Source organism: Elgaria multicarinata, chromosome 17, assembly GCF_023053635.1.
Source record: "Elgaria multicarinata webbii isolate HBS135686 ecotype San Diego chromosome 17, rElgMul1.1.pri, whole genome shotgun sequence".
Taxonomy (NCBI): domain Eukaryota; kingdom Metazoa; phylum Chordata; class Lepidosauria; order Squamata; family Anguidae; genus Elgaria; species Elgaria multicarinata.
The window spans coordinates 5126745-5143367 of NC_086187.1; the positions used below are offsets into that span (position 1 = coordinate 5126745).

The window sequence follows — 16623 nt, forward strand, 5'->3', positions numbered from 1 at the left end:
TGTTTTGTATTTGGTGTTGACCCCCGCCTCAATCCAGAGGGAGAGGCGGGTAATATTTTTTATTATTATTACTATCATCATCATCATCTTTCAGGTAGGCCAGTATTATTTCTCTCATACTAGCTGAGAAAGCGGCAGCATGCTTGGGGCTACCTACAACGTTTATGCTGAAATTTAAATGGGATCCCTGGTTCACAAATCCACCTTTTAGCTTCTAAGCTCAATTGTACTCAGGCACAGGAGTAGCTCTTCTGGGATGTAAAGTGGATGCGTATGAAAAAACGCCAAGGGAATAGAAGCCACTTAAAAGTACTCTCAAATGGAAACATTCAGGAGGGGAAGAGAAGAGATTTTTTGTGTGTCTTGTTACCTGTTCAATACTGTGGACAAGATCTCCACTCGCTATGTCCACTATGCTGACCTTGCTCCCACAAGCACAAAACATATACTCCCCATCTTGGCTTATCTGAGAAAGAAACACACGAGAGTAGAGCAGGCTCTCCGGCACATCACAGCAACTTGCAGTAGACACAGCCAGCACCAAAGGGATGCGGGACTTGAGTGTTACCTGAATTGCTCCTCCTTTGTAGAAAGGCTCGATTGTCCTGTACACGGAATAGCTAAAAGGGAATCAGAGAAACACCAATGGCAAATTGAGAGAGAGCATACTTTGCTTCAGCTCAGCCCAATTAACCTCCAAATCAATTCTACAGGAGCAGTGAAAGTTTTCTCCCTGATCCCAATGCCTGAAATGCTAGGAGGCTGTGTGGGGAATGCACCATACATTATTTCGCCCCACTTGTGATAACTTTAGTGGAGAAGGACAAGCACTCTGTGTGCATCCCAGGACACTCTATTCTTCTTTGCCACATCTATTTCAGCATGCCTACCCTGTGGTTCTGTGGGAAAGATTCAAGGCGGCAAAGAACACAATGAATAAAAAGAGCCGAAACCCTGTTTAACAGTCATAGAGTTGGAAGGATTCTTGGAGATCATCTAGTCCAACCCTTTGCTCAATGCAGGATGCAGTTACAGCATCCTTGAGAGATGTCCAGCCAGCCAGTACTGAAATGCATCCAGCGAAGGGGAACTTTCCACCTCCAGAGATATTATGTTTCACTGCTGAACACCCCTCATTGTTAGGAAGTTTCTCCTAAAGTTTCTTCTTTTCTTTTCCAGGCTAAACATACCCAGTTAAACATACTCCAGACTAAATAAAGAGCCTTAAAAGTCTGTCAAAAGAGTGCGTCTTAGATGCTTGTCAACAGGCCAGCAGCAATCAGGCCAGGCAGATGTCTTTTGGTGCCACCACTGAGAAGCCCATGTCACTCATGCACGTCTGCTATATTTCAGAAGGCAGGGGAACATAGAGCACTTGGTTTTAAGGATCTGGGGTGGAGTCATTTCTCAAGAAAGGTTGCATGATTCACACCAACAGGAATCACACACTACCCTGCTAACTCCCCACCTCACCATGTAAGAACATAAGAAGAGGCCTGATGCTGGATCGGACCGAGCGTCCACCTAGTTCAGCACTCTGTTCACACAGTGGCCAACCGGCTGTCGGCCAGGGACCAACAAAGCAGGACAGGGTGCAACAGCACCCTCCCACCCATGTTCCCCAGCAACTGGTGCACACAGGCCCACTGCCTCAGATACTGAAGACAGCACATAGTAGCCATTGATAGCCTTCTCCTCCAGGAATTTATCCAACCCCCTTTTAAAGCCATCCAAACTGGTGGCCATAAAACTCGTTGTTACAAAGTCCTACCTGAAAACGTCCAAGGGCTGATTGTGACCTGGCAAAGATGAACTTGCCTTTAAAAGTGACAGACGCACGAGACAACGTGCAGTGACAGCTTCTCCTGCCCTACTCTGTGCAACCTTTAACACAACCCCCTGGTCTCCAAACCAAACTGGGATGAGCCATAAGGATGTGTTAACAGCTACGTGTTCTTCCCCTACTTCCATGCCCCTTTTCTGTTGCCTGCCCTCTGTTGAGCTTCAGCCTGTAAGCTCCTTGCGGCAGGGATCCACCCTCTTGCGCACTGTAAAGCACTGGGCACGTTTATCCCATGTAATACATTTACTAGGGCTGTGCATGGACCCCCCCCCATCTGCTTCGGAACCCGATCCGCAACTTCCGGATTGGGTCCGCTCCGTGCCGATTCGCCAGTGGTCCGCTTCGCTTCGTTGCGGAGCTCCGGATCCAAATCGGAGCTCCACAGCGCCGCCTCCAGGTAAGGGCCCCCCTCCGGTTTGAGTCCTCGGGCTCAGTTGAAACTGCTGCCGGACTGCGGACGGACACAAGTAAGACCCTTCCCCCCTGCCCCCTTACCTGGCTCTGCCGTTGTCGGAGCACGGGCGGCGGCAGCAGGGCCAGGTAAAAAAAAACCTTGCGCACACAACTTACCTGGTCTGTCACGGCCCGTCGCCGGCTTCACTAGACCCAGCAGCTCAACCCGGAAATGTAGGCTCCGGGGCTGCGACGGACCAGGTAAGACCCCTCTGCCCCCTTACTTACCTGGCTCTGCTGCCGTCGCTGCATGGGCGGCGGCAGTGCCAGGTAAGGCCCCCTTACCTTTCTTTCGGAGCTCCGGATTGAGGCAAAGGATCACCTTCATCTCGATCCGCTCCGTGATGCTCCGCTGCCCCCCCCCGGGATCTTCTTCGCCTCCGCCTTAAGGGGAGGCGAAGCACCCCGATCCGCTTCTGCTTCTCCAACCTGAAGAGAAATGTTAGGCACAGGCCTAACATTTACGTCCCACTGAGGCTAAGACTGCCTAGCTGTTCTAATGTTGTTCCCTGCCTCGATCCAAAGGGAAAGGTGGGTAAGAAATAAATATATTATTATTATTAGCTGGCTCTTCTTTCCCCTCCGTTTCATGCTCATGGCAACCCCATGATGTGAGGCAGGCAACATGATAACGACCCATCAAGCTTCAGGGCTGAGTGGGGGATTCGAACCAGGGCCTCCCCTCAGCCGCCGCTGGACCTCGACCCCACCCCGCTGCCCGCCCACTGAAGCAGGACCCCGATTCTGCCCCACACCAAGAGGAAAGGTGCTGACTCTACAGAGGAAGCGGCAGCCTCGTCGTCTCCTGCACAGCTTCGCCGCTTTTCTGAAGGAAAAAAAGCAACGTCTCCGGGTGTGTGTGAATCCGCACTCGGGAAGGCACTCTGCATATGCACAGAGGCACCCTCGCCTCCGATTATGACGTCACACGACCCAGGACGTGCCACAAAAGCGGGAGAGAGCGAGCAGCGCCCCAATTCTCCACCCACCCCACAAGGGACGAGGTCGCCATGGCGACAGAGCACCCTTTCCTGCCCCCCACCGTCGCCAAGGCAACGGGAAGCGATCCGCATGGCAACCGGCAGCGGGCCTCCGCGCGGCCTGCCCCCCCGCGGCCTTCCTCACTTGGTCTTGAAATTCGTCGAGGAGCTCGGTGTCGCCATGATCTAACTCTGGCGTGGCTCCTCCGCCGGCTCGGGCTCCGGCCCTCCGCTCTGGCCACCCGACACGTGCTTCCGGCAGAGAAACAGTTTACTTCCGGCGCGTCACCAAGGCGCAGGCCGACATAGAGGTACGAAAAGTTAGAGTAGCAAACCCAGTTCCCCGGGGAGAGCACTTCCTGGTTTCTTTCGAGGCCTTTCTCGCTCCCCGGGGCGGAAATAGGAATATTAAGGTCCCTTTGTGTGTGCATGTTCCCCCACCCCCACCCCCGTGGCACCTTTAAGGCCAGCCTTCTCCAACATGGTGCCCTCCATTTGTCTTGAACTACAGCTGCCATCATCCCCAGCCAGGTTGGGGAAGGCTGTTATTCCTGGAGGCGGCTAACAATGGCTATGAGTCCTGATGGCTATGTGCTATCTCCAGTAGCAGAAGCAGTAATCCTATGCACACCAATTGCTGGGGAACATGGGTGGGAGGGTGCTGTCATGTCTCTGCAGGGGCCATCAGCGGGGGAGGAAGCAGCAGCACCGTGCCTGGGTCCAGGTCCAGCTGAGGGCCCCCCCCTCTCCTGCTACCAACTGTCACTGCTGAACTTTGCAACTAGGAATGTAGTGCCTGAATCTGCTTTTCTTTCCTCCTCCCTCCCAATCCCCTTTCCTTTTATATCACGTTTTTGAGATTGTAAGCCTGTGGGCAGGGACTGTTTTAAGGAATATTTTTGTAAGCTGCCTTGAGAGCCTTTTTGGCTAAGGGGCGGGATAAAAATGCTAAAATAAATAAATTAAATATGTAAGTGTCCTGCTAATGGTTCCTTGGTTGACGGTTGGCACTGAGTGAACAAAGTGCTGGACTGGATGGACCCTTGGTCTCATCCAACATGACTTTTCTGAAGTTCTTGAATTATGCTGCCATTTATCCTGCAATGAATTAAAAAATAAAATAGACCCCAAATCGGAAGTATCTGGCCCTAGCTGACAAAGGCTTTTGCTACCAGATTAATAGTATTAATATTAATAACATTATACAATAGTAATAGTGGAGTTGATAATACTCATTTATATGGGAGTGAGCCCCATTAATGGGTTTTTGAACAAGTGCCATGCTGGATCAGAACAAGGTTCCATCTGTTGCAAAAATAGCTCGTTCCGTGGTGTACCAAGTCCAATTCAGCACACAAGGAGGAGAGGAGATGAAGTATGGGTCAAACAACGTTTATTCTGCAGAATAAAGAGGCACTGGAGCTAATTACTGCAAAGCATGTGCCTACTTCGCATGGGAATATTTATACACTATCTTCTCTGGTGCTGCATACGTAGGCACCATCTAACAGGAAATTTCTAGCTGTGGAAAGAAAGCACATGGTCTCTGTTCTTTTGGCAAGCATTTACTAAAAGAGATCACTTGATTTTGGTCATCTAGGAATGCTCCGGCCCTCTCCCAGATATTCCAACTTTGCAACTTCTCCTTAACAACTACCGTAGCAACCCTGGTTCAGAGCTGGGCTCTTTTCCAACACATCTACTCCAGCACTCTGTTCACGCAGTGGCGAACTTCTGAGTTAATCTATTAATCTTTCCAGAAGACTCTCAATTGTTTTTGCTACATAGTGGCCGCTTGCACATTGTTCTCAAAGAGGAAATACCCTATATGCCTGCTCCATCTGCTGACCAGGTGCTAATTGCTAAAGGCCAACTTTACTGCCCCTGGGCTGGGCTCTCATTCCTTAGGGTTTTCTCTAACCTGGACTTGGAACGGGCAGCCCTTTCAATAGAGGACTGTCCTCCTTCAAGTAGGACACATGGCCACTCAAACAGGGGCTAACCCTCTGATTGTGGAGAATGACCCCGGAATTAGCCCTTTTGCACATATTCAAAGATACCAATGAACTTTTACTAAAAAAGACTTTTAATAGGATTTTTGCTGATAGCAGCCAAATTATTAATGGCCAGATGCTGGAAAAACACAACAGGATTGACAATACAAAAATGGTACAATATAGTATGGGAACTTGCATTATCAGAAAAAATAACACAAAAATGAGAGTGTTGAGGGGACAGGAAAAATGGGAAACTTTCACTGCTGATTTTAATTATTATATTTGTATCCGGACTTTTTCCCAATACTGGGCCTCAAGACGGCCTTACAAAATTTAAAACATATACATTTTAAACCTAGGCAAAGAAATGTACAAAAAAAATACAATATTAAAACAAACTTTACAAGACCTTAATGTAGATGGAGGACCAGATTATTCTCCAAAGGTCTGCTGGAACAAACAAGTTTTTGCCTGCTTCCGAAAGCCCATCAAGGAGGGAGCCAGCCTAGCTTCCCCAGGAAGAGTTCCAAAGTACTGGAGCAGCCACCGAGAAGGCCCTCTCCCATGATTGGTGGGACTTCATTACATACGTGAATCAAGATGTGACAATACAAGTCCCATCTGTCTTTCAAAATTTGTGGTTTCAATGAAAAAAAAAGTATATTGACAGCAAATTGAACTTGCCTGTATGAGCTCAGAATTATTTTGTATATTTCTGTATCTTTCTTGCTGAAATTGAACATTATAACAAAACTTTTATCATGTATGGTTTGGTATATTTACCCATGAAGTTGTGGTAAAATTGTTTGTAAAATTGTTTTAATATTGAAAATCAATAAAAAAGAAATTAAAAAAAAGAAAACTATGGAGAAATCCAGGAGCTGGACACAAGGGTCTCTTCCACCTGATGAAACATTTTGTGTTAACCAGAATGCTCAGTCAAGACACAGTGACTTCTGGGAGCTCACTAAGACAAGGGTCTGTTAGAAGCGTGCTCATGGCGTGATTTCAGTGCAGTAAGAATGCAATCCTATGCGCGTTTCAACAGAAAAAGTCCTACAACTCCCAGCATTCCCCAGTAGGGTTGCACCCTCCCTCGTTCCTGTCACCAACTGTGCAAATAAAGCTGTTTGGTTTAAGGTGTATTGTACTGTTTATATTCGAAAGCTGTCAGCAGTGAAGATAAATTTGTAGCCTTTCTGTCAGACCCCACCATACGTCTGAAGGGTACATGGGAGAGGGCCTTCTCGGTGGCTGCTCCAAGGCTCTGGAACTCCCTTCTCAGGGAGGCTAGGCTGGCTCCCTCTGTGCTACACTTTCGGAGGCAGGCAAAATCTTTTTTGTTTCAGCAGGCTTTTGGAACTATACTGGACCTGTGTTAATGTATTGGATCCCCCCGTTTTAACTTGTTACAGTTTTTAAATTTTAAATTTTTTAACATGTTTTTAATTCCACTGTAGGTGAACTTTTGTAATACATATTTATATCTTTTAATTCTACATGTTTTAATCTTGTAAACTGCCTTGAGTCCCAGTTCTGGAAAAAAGGCTGGATAGAAATAAAAATATAATAATAATGCAGCTCTTAGTGCCAGTAACAGAGCCTGAGGAGAGGCATTCATTGTATTTGCTGAATTTTACTTATACAAAGTTTATCCTGGTTCTCCTTATTCAGACACCTCAAGCAATCAATAAAACTGAAGTACACATTACATAAAAACTAATTTTATTATATTTAAGTCTTGCAACATAAAGCTAGACAGACTATACACCTCCATCTGCTTGTTTCCTGTTGAAGAAATACAAAAAGTGTGCATTTTCCTACACCACTGGACTAAGAAGAACTTTGTATAACCAAATGGTGAATCTTATTCCAACTAAAGCTTTTCTTTCCACCTCTCCTCTTCCAAAGTGATATGTACATTGACCCTTACGATTCCGCAGCATGAAACTCTTCAAGGCCTAGACTTCTTCAGATCCTGGAGGAGAAACAGATGTTAGCATCTTTTCCTTTGGTTTGCAGTCTTATTTCCTTCCAGGCAGTGTGTGGTTCTTTCCCCTTCAAGTGACATATAGGAGCATGGGTTTTATTGCCCACACTTTGTATTTATGGGCAATAAGCTTAATGTTCCCTTTGCTGTGGGCACCGTTATCTCACCCAAGGCCACTGAAAGAGGCCAGAGATGATTTTCAGACAGTGCCCTAAAAACTCTTGACATAGCAGAGTCTAAAGATCCACGATACAAACACCCCCAGTTTTTTGGCACCTAAGAGCCAAAGTGCTTATGAAATAGGGAACTAAAGACCCAAATCCAGCTCAGCTCTGACTCCAAGAGTAGGCCCTGAGCATCTCTCTCTCACACACAGGCAGTTCTTAAGGAAGTGACATAGGCTATGGCAGAATGTGACCCTTACGCGCCAAACAAGGAAACAATGGCAGCAGGGGGAACTTTGCCTATGTCTCAAAATGCAGGGCAGCATAATAAAATGCAGGGCTCAGCCAAGGTCAGGTTAAATGCAACACACACACACTCTTGCACCTGGGCTGCTCAGAACATTCACTTTGTGCCCAAGAACTGGTGCTAAAGTTCGGCTTTTGGTTCTCTTATCCAAAGCGGGATCCCAGCGACGACCACAATGGATCAGAGCATTTTGTCAGCAGCCACTAAAGCTCTCCCGTGAGCCACGTTTCAGGCACTGCACAAGTTGGTGCGCTCCAGATGTTTTGGACAACTCCCACAAACCTGGCCATTGGCCATGCTGGCAGGGGATGATGGGAGCTGCAATCCAACACAGTCTCTGCTCTACACGGAATAGCCTTACAGTGCTACAAACTTATGCACCGCTACGTACGTGGAAGCTCAGCGTTTAATTCGGAACGAGGATGCCCAGGGCTGCGTGGCAAAACCTTACAACAGAAGCTTCCACGTGGCCGAAAGGCGGGACAAGGAACTACAAACTCCAGAATTCCCTGCCCAGCAGTCCTACCTACCCAAAAAGCACTTCACTGAACTGCATGTTGGGAGATGTTCTGAATACACGACAGCTATCTCACCCAACTTGGCGACGTCCAGATCCACTGGACTACAACTTCCATCATCCACAACCGACTCTGCCAATTGGGCACGATAGGAGTCATAATTTAACATATCTGGAGAGCGCCGGGCTGGGGAAGACCATACAGGAATTTATAAATACCTACCTAACCATAAATTTAGTTAGGCTTGCCTTTTAAAAATAATTCTTTCTACGCAATTCTCACTCACCTCACCTCCCGGCCGCCGGGAACAACAGACTTCCCACCTGCTCCCGTCTGACCTTTTATAGACTTGGCGTTGTGATTCATGCTCGATCCAGGGTTCCCGCCGTCAGCATAGCACATAACAAGCCTTCCCGCGCCTGCGCATTCGCTCAGGTTACGGAAGGAGGAACGTGCACATCGCGCAGGATCGCCGGTGTGGTCACAGCTCTCGCGAGATCTGCGGTTTATAAATAGCTGTCGCCGCGCGGCTTCGGCCTTCTAGTCTATATCACGTAAGTGGGGAGCTACTCGCTTGCTGGGTTGTGGGGGGGGGTCTGTGGGAATCCGCTGCCATCGGCTTTCTGGGGGGCCGGGGCTGTTTCAGATCGACCGTGGAGGGCACGGGACGGGTCTCCGTTTCCTGAAAAGGAGGCGATTTCTTTTGTTTTCTGCGATAAGGCTGCGGTGGACACTGGTCCGAGGCCCGATTCATACGTGCGCCAAAATCCAGTCCGGAAGCCTTTCCTTGGACTGTACCACTTCGGAAGGCATGGGGGGGGGTGTCTGCGTATCCGAATGCTTCCTAACAACCCAACACCCCCCCCCCGGAAACAACAGCAGGCGCTCGCTTGTGTGAAAGTGTAGCACGCCATGAAAAATGGGTTTATTCTTTACCTGAGGCACCATTGAAATGCACAGGGTCTCCTGCCATCTGAAGTGGTACAGTCCAGGCAATGTGTGGTCGATGCTGCTGCAGGAACGCATTTGGGGGCTCTTGCGGGGATGAGAGGTTGTGAAGAAGAGGCCTGATTCGAGGGGGGAAGTGGACAAGAACCAGGGGCAAAATTTCAGCCCCGGAGGAATTTGGGAATGGAGAAAGGGGGTTGGGGGGTGATGGGGTTGAGATTTGTCCCATGTAGGGCTGGAGGTGTTAATGGGGAAGCTGAGTTTTAGGGCAGAACTGGGCTTGGTTTGAGATGAGCGTAGTTCTGTTTGCATCAAGACTGTGGCATCAATCACTTAATTCTAATTTTGCAAACTGGATTGTCTAGCTGAGTCCTTTGGACTTAACATGGGAAAAAGTCCTATAGGGTTAGTTGGGATATTCTCTAGAGGATGTCTGGAAGTGCTGGCTTGGCTATATTGTTTCAAGAAATAACCCACGTAATGCCTACAAAGATTGCTTAAAGTAGGGTTGTTTTCCTTTATGCTTTCGTGATCCAAGCCAGGATCACAAAAGCATAACTAAAGGAAAACAATCCTACTTTGAGCAATCTTTTATAGGCATTACGTGGGTTATTTCTTGAAACAATATAGCCAAATCAGCACTTCCAAGCATCCTCCAGAGAACATCCCAACTAACTCTATAGGACTTTCTCCCATGTTAAGTCTGTAGGATTCAGCTAGACAATCCAGTTTGTACAGTTAGAATTAAAAGTGATTGATGCCACAGTTGATTGATGCCACAGTTGATGCAAACAGAGCTACGCTCATTTCAAACCAAGCCCAGTTCTGCCCTAAAACTCCGCTTCCCCTCCTCCTTTTTTAAAATGTAAAAATACAGGGACTGGTGAATTTACCACGCTGACAATTATGGGAACATGGAATGATAGCTATTAAAAAAACTGGAAGAAATCCTAGGTACAAAGGACCTTAACCATTTTGGCGCTTGAAAATTTTAACTTTATAATACTCTCCCAGGCTGGTGTCTATAACTTCTCAGTTCTGGCTCCTAAAATGTAATTTGTTCTGTAGCAATACTGTTAAAGGCATTTGTCCTAGTCCTCAGAATGTAAATGTGGTTTCGAAAAGTATTTGTTTAACAGTTTCATTCTGTTTCTTTGCTTTCTGTAGCACCAATCTGACATTGTCCTGAGTTTGTGAGGGAATTCCACACACTAAAATGTTGCAAATGCCTTGTTTTACAGCAAATGGCGGACGACGCCGGTGCTGCGGGAGGAGCTGGGGCAGCAGCAGCAGGAGGAGGAGGAGGAGGAGGTGCTGGTGCTGGTGGTGGAGCAGCAGCTGCTGCCAGGGGTGGCTTTCGAGGAGGCTTTGGCAGTGGAGGCCGAGGCCGTGGACGGGGCCGTGGTAGAGGCCGTGGACGAGGGCGTGGGGCCCGAGGCAAAGCTGAAGACAAAGAAGTGAGCCGAATTATGCTTTTGTTGAAATTTGTGTATCTCCAAGGCTTTAATCCTCAATGCAGAGTTTTCCATAGTTCTACTAAAGCTATTTCCAAATGGGATCTTTCTAACTAGATGTCGTCCAAGCGCTGGCAGTAACTTAGCTATTAATAAGCGAATGACCTTACAACTGAGTCAAACCATTATTCCCATTTTATAGTTCAATAAGTTAGGGCTCAGAATGACTTGCTCGAAGCCCTTGAGCTAGGATTTCAAGCCAGTGCAAAATCCACTGTGCTTCACTAGAAGCCCAGTGAGCCTTAATTACCTGAATTAATCCATTTCTCTTATTTTTATAGAAGTGTGGAAATGGAAGTAGCTCTGGCAAACTAAGGTTTGAATCTACCCATGCAAAAAAAATGTGTGGTAGAATGGACTATACTCTTAGAAAGCAGGTGGAAGAATGGCATATTTGCATTTTCTCTTACATTTAGAAAATAAACAGCACAAAACTCCTTACAAGTAGAAAGCTAGCACAGCTGCGAGAAGGCTAGACTAGGACCATTCTGAGACCTTTTTTACTGTGGAGGAACACACCGTATTTGCAATTTGTTACTATCAGTATTTTGCTAGGAGTATAATCTTGGTTTTGGTGTTGCTTCTGTATGTAAAAGAAAGGTTACTATAGAAAGCTTGGGTGGCTTGAACTGATTGGTTTCTGTTTTTACAGTGGATTCCAGTCACCAAACTTGGTCGCCTGGTCAAGGACATGAAAATCAAGTCTCTGGAAGAGATTTACCTTTTCTCCCTTCCAATCAAGGTATTGCGTTAGGAGCTCTGGAGGCTTCCTTAGAATGGACTGCTTTCCATTGGGGCTTTCTGCGAGTGCTACAAAGGCACTTATGGGAGGGAGGCATGGTAGGTGTATAAAATGATGCATGGTGGTGGGGGGAATGGAAAGAGAAGTTTCTCCTCTTGTAATACCAGAACAGGGGCCACCCAGTAAAACCAATTGGAATCAGAGCGGTAAATAATTTATGGAGCTCCCTGTCACAACGTGTGGTGATGGCCATGGGCTTAGATGTCTTTAAAAGGGGATTAGACACATTTGTGGAAGAAGAGAAGGAAACATACCAATGTCTTATGTCTTGAGGGCTATCTGGAATCTCCAAGGTTCATGGGCAGTATATGTCACTGAAGAGCAGCAGCTGGGAGCAACAAGAAGAAGGCAGTAGCCATTATGCTTGCGGTCATCTTAAGAGGCCTGTGTTTGGCCGCAACAACAGATGAGGAACAGGATGCTGGATTGGATGGACCATTGCTGTGCTCCAGCAGGGCTCCTCCTGTGTTAACTTAGGCTTTATTATTGGCTGATCAGTAAACATTAACCTTGCAGGAGTCTGAAATCATCGACTTTTTCCTGGGCTCCTCTTTGAAGGATGAGGTTTTGAAGATTATGCCTGTTCAGAAACAAACCCGTGCCGGTCAGCGCACCAGGTTCAAGGTAATCTTTTGTCTCCATACTTATTCCAGAAACAATCTGTCTCATGTATTCTGTCTGGTCTCTTTGAACCTTGACCAGTGCTGAGCAACCGACACGGCAGCATTTCCCCCCAAAATCTGGTAACTGAGGGCCACACTTCTTTCCTGGGTGACTTGTCCTTGAAGGAGCTCACTCCCTTGTGTCTCCGCACAGCATAGTCATGCCTCCTAGCCCAGAGAGGGGATCATACCAAGATGCAATGGGTTGCCTTTTCTGAAGGTGGTGCAGACAGGCAAGACCATTTCCAGCCACAGATTTGAGGTTGATTGGCAAGAGGCAAGACCAGAACACTTAATCCGGCAGGGGTGCGGGTCTTCTCCAGCTGGTGGGTTTATTAGGCTTACAGCAGCCTTTGAAGTTACTCAGTTTCTCCCAGCATATAAACAATTCTCTTCTGACAACACGTTGGAATCACAGCTCTAGAGTGAGCTGTGTTTGGTACCAGGGGTCATGTGGGGACGTTTTGTCCCACTTAACAGGTTCCACACCACTTAGAGCAGCCTTCCTCAACCTGGGGCGCTCCAGATGTGTTGGACTGCATCTCCCAGAATGCCCCAGCTGGCTGGGGCATTCTGGGAGTTGTAGTCCAACACATCTGGAGCGCCCCAGGTTGAGGAAGGCTGACTTAGAGAAAGGTTTCCAGTTTCTAAACTAGCGAGTTGTCATTGAAGATGTCACTAAATTGCAGGACTAAGGAATGCACATGTGTGTGTGTGTGTGTGTGTGTGTCTGTCTCTGCATGCATACGGTCAAGGCTTTTATGCTAGGACAGGGATATTTGCATTTCAGCTGCTTGACTGATGGGGCTTTTCCTGGTTTCCATTTAGGCCTTTGTCGCCATTGGGGACTACAACGGCCACGTTGGTCTCGGAGTCAAATGCTCCAAAGAAGTTGCCACTGCAATTCGCGGGGCCATCATCTTGGCGAAACTGTCCATTGTGCCAGTGAGGCGAGGCTACTGGGGTAATAAGATTGGCAAGCCCCACACCGTACCATGCAAGGTAAGATCCACATTTTCTGAAGCTGGTCCATGGACTTGAAATTGGATTTTGAAAATTGCTATACACTGTAGAACGTGTGTGTGTGTGCGCCACCCAGCATGCTTACTTGTTTGTTTTAGGTAACAGGCCGGTGCGGCTCTGTCCTGGTTCGTCTCATCCCTGCACCGCGTGGTACTGGAATTGTGTCTGCACCAGTTCCCAAGAAACTACTGATGATGGCTGGTATCGACGACTGTTACACGTCAGCAAGGGGTTGCACAGCCACCTTGGGCAACTTTGGTATGTTTCTATGCCCCTCTAGTTCGTTGGCCCTGGCTCAAGAAATGACAGTGCAGTGCCACGGACTGCATGAGAGCCTTGCAAATAATTCAGAGGGATGTCCTTTCCTTGCTCCTTTTTGCCTGTGCTCGGCCCTTTGTTATGTATACAGCTGATGCCTGACGGGGCAGGGCCTCAGTTGTGGCCTTCAAGGTGCAGCTCTGTGTCTCCAAGCCTGAGACTGGTTGTTCTTCAGTATTAGAAAGGAGAATTAGAACTCTGTCTTTTGAACAGGGTGCGTTGGGTTGAGGTGTGTCTTGGTTGGAGGGCAGTTTTTATACAAAATGGTGCATTGTAGTCCTGCATGATACTCTTGCCCTGTGTTTTTGGAAACTTTGTGGCCTACGCTGAAGAAGGTAGGTATCAGGCTTGCAGGATCTACCTTTTGTTTGCTGGAACGTTGAGGTCTACCACTAAAATAGTGGCTCAGTGGGCGCTGGTTGACTTTGCACAACTCAGAAATGTTTTAGTACCAGCTCTCAGTCCTTGCACAGAAATCCACTCTTCGTTTCCCCCCAAGCTTCCTTGGCTTCCCAGAGAACTCCCAGTCCTGCTCTTCCCCTGTCAGGAGTATGGCAGAGGCCCTTCAGAACGTCCTCTGTTCCTTTGCTGCGCCACTTCTTAAGCAGGGCACAAAATAGAGCTCTTGTGATGCAGTGATGCTATATAGTGGCCTGTTCTGCGTGTAACAACTAACCATGGGTTGTTTAACCCGTAGGGAGTCAGGGCCACATGGGAGCAAGCGTGCTGCTTCCCAACTGCTCACTTCTGTTTTGTTTCCAGTTTAGAAAACAGCCCAGGACATAATGTGTGAACCCAGAACTCTGGGCTGAGGAGGAAACAGCCCAGTTTTAACCAAGTCTTGGGCTCAAACTGGTTGTTTCTCCCCAAACAACCCAGGGTTTGCATGTCACTGAACACAACCCAGGAACAGGTGAGCTGTCAAGGAGTGTGCTCACTCCCATACAGCCCCAAGTACCCATGGGTAAAATAGCCCATGGTTAGTCGTTATGTGCAAACTGGGTTAGTGTCTAAGAACCTTATTTTTCAGATTGACCTTAAATGCATGCTTCTCTGACAATTTAAGTGCCTTTTCCTTATGTCTATCACATACTTTTTTTTGAAAAAAAGGCTTTAAATTGCTATCTTCTACAGACTGTTGAATGGGCTTTTTAAAATAAATATCACACTAATCTTGGTTTCTGTACCACCATATCTAGTAAATGCAGCCTTTTTGGATGTGGTCTATTAAACTCTCTCAGCTCTGCCCAGTTGCACCTGACCATAGTGGTGCAACTGTCGTTTTTCGAGAGGGATAGTGAATGGGTTCATATATGCACGGCAGTGAGACTTGATGAAGTGGTCTTCCTGTTCCTTAGCAGACCCAACAGGGTTTATCATATGAGGCTCTATATTAAAGATAGCAAACTGTTTGTTCAATACAGCAATTGGGTTTGGTACCTTCTGTTTTAACCTCTTGGACTTCCTTCTAGCTAAGGCCACCTTTGATGCCATCTCCAAGACCTACAGTTACCTGACCCCTGACCTCTGGAAAGAGACTGTGTTCATAAAATCTCCTTACCAGGTAAGGAAAGAGCGTTGAGGCATAAATTCAAGGTGGTCTTTGGGAATTGGTTTTATTATTTGGCTCTACCTCAAGGATACTGACTTTGAATCTCTCCTTTATCAGACTGCATTTCATTCCTTTTAAGAGGGATGGAAAAATATATGTAACAGAATCCAACCGGCAACAAAGCCTAACTGAAATTTTGCAGGGTTGACTGCATTAAATTGACCACCTGAGATGGAACCCCTCCGAGACCATTTGACACTTCAAACGGGATGCTCAGATTCTCTTCTCTTTTGCAGGAGTTCACTGATCATCTGGCAAAGACCCATGCCGCCAGAGTGTCTGTGCAGAGGACCCAGGCAGCTGCTGTGGCAACTACTTAAAAGATTCTGTACATCAAATAAAGTGGAATGACCAAGTCTGATTTATAAACCTGTCTGGCAAGTGCTGTGTTTGTTCAGTGGGCTACTTAAATTGAGGAGGCATCAATGTATCTTTATTGAATGGACAATAGTTTGAAACAAGGGTATGACCAAGATGATGGTTTTGGAGCTCTTGTACAGAGTATATATGGTTTATTGGCCTTAAAAGGGTTTGTTGTGGGGGTGGGGGGGATGGCCATTACAATCAACACAATTAACCATCAGTGTCTTGCTGGATCATACAAAAGGGCTCGTTAGTGCAGTATTCTGCTTCAACAATGGCCTGCTAGATGTTCCTGAACATCGTAGCAATAACCTTGGAAAGTGTGGTTGCAGTTGTCATAGTTAAGAGCCGTTAGCCTATGAATTTGTTTAGTCCTTTTAAAAAAGCTGCCTGCATGCGTGTCAGTTGCCACATGACAATTGCCTTGTGCAATTTGTAAAGCCACACTGGGATGACATGCAATCCTTACAGAGCAGGGACTTAATAGCCTAATAGTGGGAGTCTAGTATTTGAGCTGCACTGTACTGTAAAACAGCCACTGATTTACCAGTAGATTCTAGTCTGCTTCTATATCAACACCTGCTCTCCACCAGCTGTTCTGAGACTTCTCCCTGAGCACTTCCTAGGGAGGCTCAAAGTGCACAATTTGTATCTTAGGAACCAGTGCCCCCTTTTCTAATTTGACGGGTGGCCTATTTTTGAGAGCAAAATCCTTTCTACTGATCACCAAGTGGTCCTTGGATCAGTTTGAGAACCTCTGTGCTGGGGTGGGCAATCCAGGGCCCTCCAGTCAAGTCTTCAGCCCTGGCCAGCATGACCAGTGGTCAAGGATGGGAGTCCAAAGCAGCTAATAGGGGTGCAGGTTCACTACTGCTACTTAGAAAATATTTCAGTTAGGCCAAGCATTGCTTTTCTAACCTAAAAGCTCCCAGTAGTCTATTGCCATTGTTCCATGTGTGTTCAATACACAGCCCCATATGGCTACTGCTGAGAATTCACTGACAAGAGGTTCCAGGGCATATAAGAGCACTCCCTGCCCCTAACAAGTGCCTACAATTATGCAAGCCTAGATCTTGGTCGGGGAATAGAGGGATTCAAAACCAGATTTGATCCTTTGTGTTCTTACAGA

The 16623-nt window shown here is 47.0% G+C and overlaps 2 protein-coding genes and 2 non-coding genes across 4 annotated transcripts in view; 2 read left to right on the forward strand and 2 right to left on the reverse strand.

Moving 5' to 3' along the window:
- Positions 1-3517, reverse strand: part of TBL3 (transducin beta like 3) — a 37635-nt gene extending 34118 nt beyond the window's left edge. Inside the window, exons 1-3 of the mRNA XM_063143148.1 lie at positions 3422-3517; positions 569-620; positions 371-466 (exon numbers count right to left, since the gene is read on the reverse strand). Of these exons, the coding sequence (XP_062999218.1) occupies positions 371-466; positions 569-620; positions 3422-3459 (186 nt within the window). The 5' untranslated portion in view covers positions 3460-3517. The remainder of the gene's footprint in view (positions 1-370; positions 467-568; positions 621-3421) is intronic.
- Positions 3518-7340: 3823 nt separating this feature from the next.
- Positions 7341-7471, reverse strand: LOC134410408 (small nucleolar RNA ACA64). Its single transcript, XR_010026259.1, has one exon. It is a non-coding gene; the product is annotated as a small nucleolar RNA ACA64 (small nucleolar RNA).
- A 2958-nt stretch (positions 7472-10429) lies between these two features.
- RPS2 (ribosomal protein S2) lies at positions 10430-15500 on the forward strand. Its single transcript, XM_063143585.1, has 7 exons — positions 10430-10657; positions 11367-11456; positions 12033-12140; positions 13007-13180; positions 13300-13459; positions 14992-15083; positions 15368-15500. Exons 1-7 carry the CDS (start codon positions 10445-10447, stop codon positions 15449-15451), a joined length of 921 nt encoding a protein of 306 aa, XP_062999655.1. The 5' UTR covers positions 10430-10444; the 3' UTR covers positions 15452-15500.
- LOC134410404 (small nucleolar RNA SNORA64/SNORA10 family) lies at positions 14751-14891 on the forward strand. Its single transcript, XR_010026255.1, has one exon. It is a non-coding gene; the product is annotated as a small nucleolar RNA SNORA64/SNORA10 family (small nucleolar RNA).
- Positions 15501-16623: the final 1123 nt, after the last annotated feature.

Bases quoted from the DNA above. Each gene is read 5' to 3' on its own strand.
- RPS2 (XM_063143585.1), top strand. From the start codon at position 10,445: ATGGCGGACGACGCCGGTGCTGCGGGAGGAGCTGGGGCAGCAGCAGCA. The intron at 13,181-13,299 runs GTAAGATCCACA...TGTTTGTTTTAG, and splicing joins CCCACACCGTACCATGCAAG to GTAACAGGCCGGTGCGGCTC. The intron at 15,084-15,367 runs GTAAGGAAAGAG...TCTCTTTTGCAG, and splicing joins TCATAAAATCTCCTTACCAG to GAGTTCACTGATCATCTGGC.